A 6,693-nucleotide genomic window follows, 5' to 3' on the forward strand; every position below is an offset into this window, starting at 1 on the left:
AAATGAGAATCTGGTGAAAGAGTGAGTGCACAGGGGTGTCAGGTAAATTCATAGGGGGCTCAATTATACCTTTGACCTTTTCAAATAAACTCCCTGCATCTAAAAAATGCTGATTCAAGGTTTTCAGAATGGAGGTTCTCCCATTTACAATCTGTGTGTCTACCAACAATTGTTTGGGAGGCTGTGTATCTTTTTTTGCACTGCAAACCTTTCACTACTTGCCAAAATGTGGATGGATTATTTAAATTATCTGAAGTAGATTTCAGGTAGTGGTCTGCTTTCAATTTACGGATCATAGCCAAGACGTTTAAAAGCCATCCAATCATCTGCCTAACCAGTCCCTCTCGCTTTAGCTCACATAGCATTTCGTTCCCTTATGATTTTTGTAAGTTCCTTAGTAAACCAAGGGTTCTCTCTGACCTTAATCCTGAATTTTTTGAAAGGGGCCTATTGCATACATCCTGGAATGCGTTATGGAAGTAAGAAAAGGCTAGTTCAACATCAGGGATTAATTCCAGTCTATTCCATTCAATGCTAGATACATCATGTAGAAAACCTTGAATATCAAACCGCTTCCAGTTTCTTTTCTTATTAATGACAAGTGGAGATTTCTTAAGTATTTTACCATCTCTCACACAGGCAATAGCACAGTGATCACTTATGTCATTTGCTAAAATACCAGAAGCATTAAAATAATGAGGAGTATTGTTTAAGATCAAATCAATCAAAGAGGATTTCAGAGGATATTTTATATTCAACCTAGTTACACTGTTGACAAACTGAGTGAGATTATGGGTATTGCATAGAATTTAGAGTTGATCAGAGCATGTCCTGATTCAGATCACCCATCAGGACAAACATTCTGTGATAACAATTTGAAAATACAACCCAGAGAGCCAACAGTATCCGGTGGAGGTCTAGAACAACAAGATACAACAATATTTAAAGATGAGCCAAGGTTTAGGTTCAAAGACAGATATTGAAATTGCTTAGGTTTAGTAACAGAAGTCAGAACGACCACCGAGAACTTGTCTTTTATGTACAGTGCCTTGCGAAAGTTTTCGGACCCCTTGAACTTTGCGACCTTTTGCCACATTTCAGGCTTCAAACATAAAGATATAAAACTGTATTTTTTTGTGAAGAATCAACAACAAGTGGGACACAATCATGAAGTGGAACAACATTTATTGGATATTTCAAACTTTTTTAACAAATCAAAAACGAAAAAATTGGGCGTGCAAAATTATTCAGCCCCCTTAAGTTAATACTTTGTAGCGCCACCTTTTGCTGCGATTACAGCTGTAAGTCGCTTGGGGTATGTCTCTATCAGTTTTGCACATCGAGAGACTGACATTTTTTCCCATTCCTCCTTGCAAAACAGCTCGAGCTCAGTGAGGTTGGATGGAGAGCATTTGTGAACAGCAGTTTTCAGTTCTTTCCACAGATTCTCGATTGGATTCAGGTCTGGACTTTGACTTGGCTATTCTAACACCTGGATATGTTTATTTTTTAACCATTCCATTGTAGATTTTGCTTTATGTTTTGGATCATTGTCATTGTCTTGGAATACAAATCTCCGTCCCAGTCTCAGGTCTTTTGCAGACTCCATCAGGTTTTCTTCCAGAATGGTCCTGTATTTGGCTCCATCCATCTTCCCATCAATTTTAACCATCTTCCCTGTCCCTGCTGAAGAAAAGCAGGCCCAAACCATGATGCTGCCACCACCATGTTTGACAGTGGGGATGGTGTGTTCAGCTGTGTTGCTTTTACGCCGAACATAACGTTTTGCATTGTTGCCAAAAAGTTCAATTTTGGTTTCATCTGACCAGAGCACCTTCTTCCACATGTTTGGTGTGTCTCCCAGGTGGCTTGTGGCAAACTTTAAACAACACTTTTTATGGATATCTTTAAGAAATGGCTTTCTTCTTGCCACTCTTCCATAAAGGCCAGATTTGTGCAATATACGACTGATTGCTGTCCTATGGACATAGTCTCCCACCTCAGCTGTAGATCTCTGCAGTTCATCCAGAGTGATCATGGGCCTCTTGGCTGCATCTCTGATCAGTCTTCTCCTTGTATGAGCTGAAAGTTTAGAGGGACGGCCAGGTCTTGGTAGATTTGCAGTGGTCTGATACTCCTTCCATTTCAATATTATCGCTTGCACAGTGCTCCTTGGGATGTTTAAAGCTTGGGAAATCTTTTTGTATCCAAATCCGGCTTTAAACTTCTTCACAACAGTATCTCACAACAGTATCTCGGACCTGCCTGGTGTGTTCCTTGTTCTTCATGATGCTCTCTGCGCTTTTAACGGACCTCTGAGAATATCACAGTGCAGGTGCATTTATACGGAGACTTGATTACACACAGGTGGATTGTATTTATCATCATTAGTCATTTAGGTCAACATTGGATCATTCAGAGATCCTCACTGAGCTTCTGGAGAGAGTTTGCTGCACTGAAAGTAAAGGGGCTGAATAATTTTGCACGCCCAATTTTTCAGTTTTTGATTTGTTAAAAAAGTTTGAAATATCCAATAAATGTCGTTCCACTTCATGATTGTGTCCCACTTGTTGTTGATTCTTCACAAAAAAATACAGTTTTATATCTTTATGTTTGAAGCCTGAAATGTGGCAAAAGGTCGCAAAGTTCAAGGGGGCCGAATACTTTCGCAAGGCACTGTATATAGCAACACCACCACCCTTAGATTTACCATCTGTACGAAAAACATTGTAACCATTTATGCCAATATTTCTGTCTGTAAAATATTTTTTGAGCCAGAAAGCATAAATACATCAGTGTCGGCAGTTATTATCCATATATTCACAAAATCAAGCTTCGGCAGAAGACTTCATACATTCCTATGCAAAAACTGCAGGCCACTGACTACTTAATTCGGCAGGGGTACGAAGGTCAGGACCTGGGTTAGATTGCACATTTCCAGACAGTAGAAGCAGCAAGATAATGGCTAGATCGAGGGTTACAACATTTGGATTGACAGACAGCACTTAAAGGAGAATCCAGAGTCACCAGAGTCTTTAACGCCACATATTTCAGAAGTTTGAAGTCCAGAGACATGGTACCAAGAGAACAGTCCTGACATTTAGGAGCAAGAGTCCCATTTCTCCCATTTTGTTTGGGAGAAATGTGCATAGTTCTCACGTGTATTTACGGAGCAAGTGTGTGGTTTCTCACAAAACTTGAGGGAAAAACAGTCATATATTTCCTCATTCACAGAGCAACGGGCTTTAAAAGTATCGTCAACATTGTAAAAGCCAAGGGTAGACAACAGAAAAATGAACAACAGCAACATGTTGGTTTATAGCCTTAAGAGTCACTAATCAAATAGTCCAACCGCAGATCAATAAAAAAAAGTCAGCAATCACATGGTCCACCAGGGTCTGGTCTGGAGGTAGCGCTGCTGCATTGACCCCAGACTTTATACGTTTGACCCCCAGCACTGGGGGTTCATTCCCGGCATACTCCTTACTTATCTCCATTCACTTCCCTCTAACCTCCCCTATTTCATTCCTTCAAATTAACACATACAGAATGCTGTTGTCCTTTTCTATATAAAGCAATAAGATGAAGATGGGTGAGAGTGATGCAGATTCAGTGATTTGCCAAATCACAGTGAGTCAGGATTAGATGAGTGGAAAGTGAATGAAGAATCACGGACACAGTAGTCTGACTGCCACAGCAGATGGTACAATTGGGTTAACATGCAATTTAATGTGCTTTAAAGTGCTTTGCAGTACCTACCCTATGTACACACACACACACACACACACACACACACACACACACACACACACACACACACACACACACACACACACACACACACACACACACACACACACACACACACACACACACACACACATACACACACACACACACACACACACACACACAGTATCACCCACACTAGCTCTCTCACACAAATATATACACACAAAAAGGTGTCAGGGCTTGTCAGTGTGTTTTGGTTTGGCAGGCTGAGGATCTGACTGTGTGTACATACTTACCATGGTGTCTTCACTGGGAGACTGAGAGTCAGACAGCATTTTTGAATTTTGCAACACTGAATGTTTTAGCACCCACCACAAGCTGCTGGGGATATTGTCCATCGTCGACACACACCCATGCAGATATACTCAGACAGGCAAACGCATGCACTGACAAACAGACACAAATACACAGAAATGCATGCACGCACACACACATTGACAGACCGAGGAAGGAGGTAACAGAGGCGCTACATGATAGACCTTACCAGTTACGTTTTGCATACAGGAGTGCATACATGATCACCGGCTCATTGAGTTTGTAAAGATAATGTGTTCATGAAGAGACAGAATTCCTTAGGCAAGTTAATTACAGTGTGTGGTTTAATAATGATGAATGGAGAGCTGACTACTAGCTTAACCCCTGTGTGTATAGTATTGCTCCGCTCACAAGCAGTGTGTGTGTGTGAGGGGGGGGGGGGGGGGGGGTAGATACGGACCCTGCTCAAAAGTAGTGCACTATATAGGGAATAGGGTGCCATTTTGGCCAACATTGGGGGTAAATTCAGATCAGTGTGTGTTTGGAGCGTGTCTCTCTGTGACCTTTCAGCACCTGACATGAAGCCTGCTCTCCCTACTCCAATTCCTCTCAGGGGTCATTTAATTTTAAAACACTGCAAAGGTCAAGTTCATGCAGACTCTACTGGTAGAAAAGCAGAGATATCCAGGCATTACAGACTATTACTGCTGGAGAATGAAGTCAGAGGACAAATCAGACAGCAGCATTCACATGAGAAGGGCTTATCGCACAAACAGAAATTGAGGTTAATTATAACAGCCATGTGATGGGTGAGTCTGTTTAAAAACAAAAGCCTGGAGATAAACAAAACAGTGAGGTCAAACACACATGCACACATATACACACGCAGGCACGCACACACACGAAGCAACACATCCACGCACGCACATGCATGCACACACACAACATACCACAGCACTCTAACACCACAGCCTCTGTCACCTTACATGAATACATAACATGAACACATCTACTGTATACATTATTATTAACATCAATTATATATAGCAGTTGCTGATTGACATACCCTAAATAACCGTTTGAATTGCAGTGCACAAATTAAATATATATTGATTGGTTGGTTTGATCGATTTGATGAAGGATGTAGTAGCAGCGGCAGTAGCATAACTCCAGAACCAATTTTTTTGAATGAATACATTACTAGCTATATAACATGTCTATGTAACCTATGTATAAATGTTACTGTCTTAATCCTAATATGTTATAACATAGTTATTAGGCTACTAATAACTTGGTGACTGGATTCAAGTGCATTATTGTTATTATTAAAGTTAATTTTTGTTCTGTTTGATTTATTGTCACCATAAACATACATTCTAGCCTTTGGATTAAATTCACATTTGTTACATCAGTGTGAAACATAAGAAGCCGCGCATTGAAACGTTTCCCCAAACAGAACTCACCTGTCCACCGCTATCGCAGTCATAGAGTATATACTAGCGAAGACAGCAGCGACGGGGAAGAAGTTGTGAAAGCGACAGTACATCAGCCCGAAGTACCACTCGTTGTGCACGGAATAGATGAAGTTGATAACGGTGTTGAAGGCAGACATAGACGCTTCAGCAAACGCGAGGTTCAACAGAAAATAGTTGGTCACAGTTCGCATTCGTTTATGCGCCATAATGATCCAAATTACCACGACGTTCCCCACCAGAGACACAGTAACCATGCAACTGTAGGCGAATGCCCATAGCACAATTCTCCAAACGGGTTGCACAAATTGGTTCCAGTCCTGATCAGTTCCATTGACCCCTGAAGAGTTGGTCCAATTGCTTGGCAATTTTAAATCAGTTGTGGTGAACAAGGGATCCATTTTTTTGGTGTTCTGCTGTTGACAATAATATAATTAGTCCATGCAACACCTATGAAATGTACATTAATCAACCAGTTACTGATTGAATAAATGGTAAGAAATCATCTTGGAGAATACTGATGTCTTTCAATTTAAACTTTCTTCGTCATTGCCATCCTGACGAATTTGGCACCCCTAAATTAGACTGGTAACATGATGCAATGATCACTGAAAAGCAGCTCACACAGAGAACATTTAGAATAACCCGCAGTTATTAAAAATGTAATTTGGATAAGAAAATTAATGTGTATTTAAATTGACTTCACTCCGCGTAAAATGTAGGTGTTCTCTGGTACATGGCGTTCAAATGAGCACCTCTTCTCCACCGCAGCAAAAAGACACAGGGCGTGAAAGAAGCTGTTCCTAGACTTGACTCCACTCTCCAGCGCTCTACTCCGTACCCTATACTCTTGGCTCATTGAGGTGCGCGCGCTCTCTCTCTCTCTCTCTCTCTCTCTCTCTCTCTCTCTCTCTCTCTCTCTCTCTCTCTCTCTCATACTTAGCACGCGTACGCAAATATCAGATATTTTCAACAATTGTATATGGTAACGGGAAACGTTCATGGACTGGACAACTTGTTCAACGAGCCCAGCATAGTTTAGCAAATTCTTAAATGTCTAAATTTAGACAATTGAGAGATATGTAGCCGACAAATACATATTGCTACTGTAGGATATGGGGATACCTATAGTGAATGGGTGATGTATATAAACTGAGTGTACTTCATTATAGGC

General features: G+C 40.9%; 1 protein-coding gene across 1 annotated transcript in view; it reads right to left on the reverse strand.

Annotated features, from left to right (window-relative positions):
• LOC110536266 (substance-P receptor) overlaps nt 1-6,428 on the reverse strand; it is a 45,832-nt gene extending 39,404 nt beyond the window's left edge. Inside the window, exon 1 of the mRNA XM_021621960.3 lies at nt 5,511-6,428. Coding sequence (XP_021477635.2) covers nt 5,511-5,920 — 410 coding nt within the window. The 5' untranslated portion in view covers nt 5,921-6,428. The remainder of the gene's footprint in view (nt 1-5,510) is intronic.
• Nucleotides 6,429-6,693: the final 265 nt, after the last annotated feature.

This window comes from Oncorhynchus mykiss, chromosome 11 (assembly GCF_057628025.1).
Source record: "Oncorhynchus mykiss isolate SJ-2025 chromosome 11, ASM5762802v1, whole genome shotgun sequence".
Taxonomy (NCBI): Eukaryota; Metazoa; Chordata; class Actinopteri; order Salmoniformes; family Salmonidae; genus Oncorhynchus; species Oncorhynchus mykiss.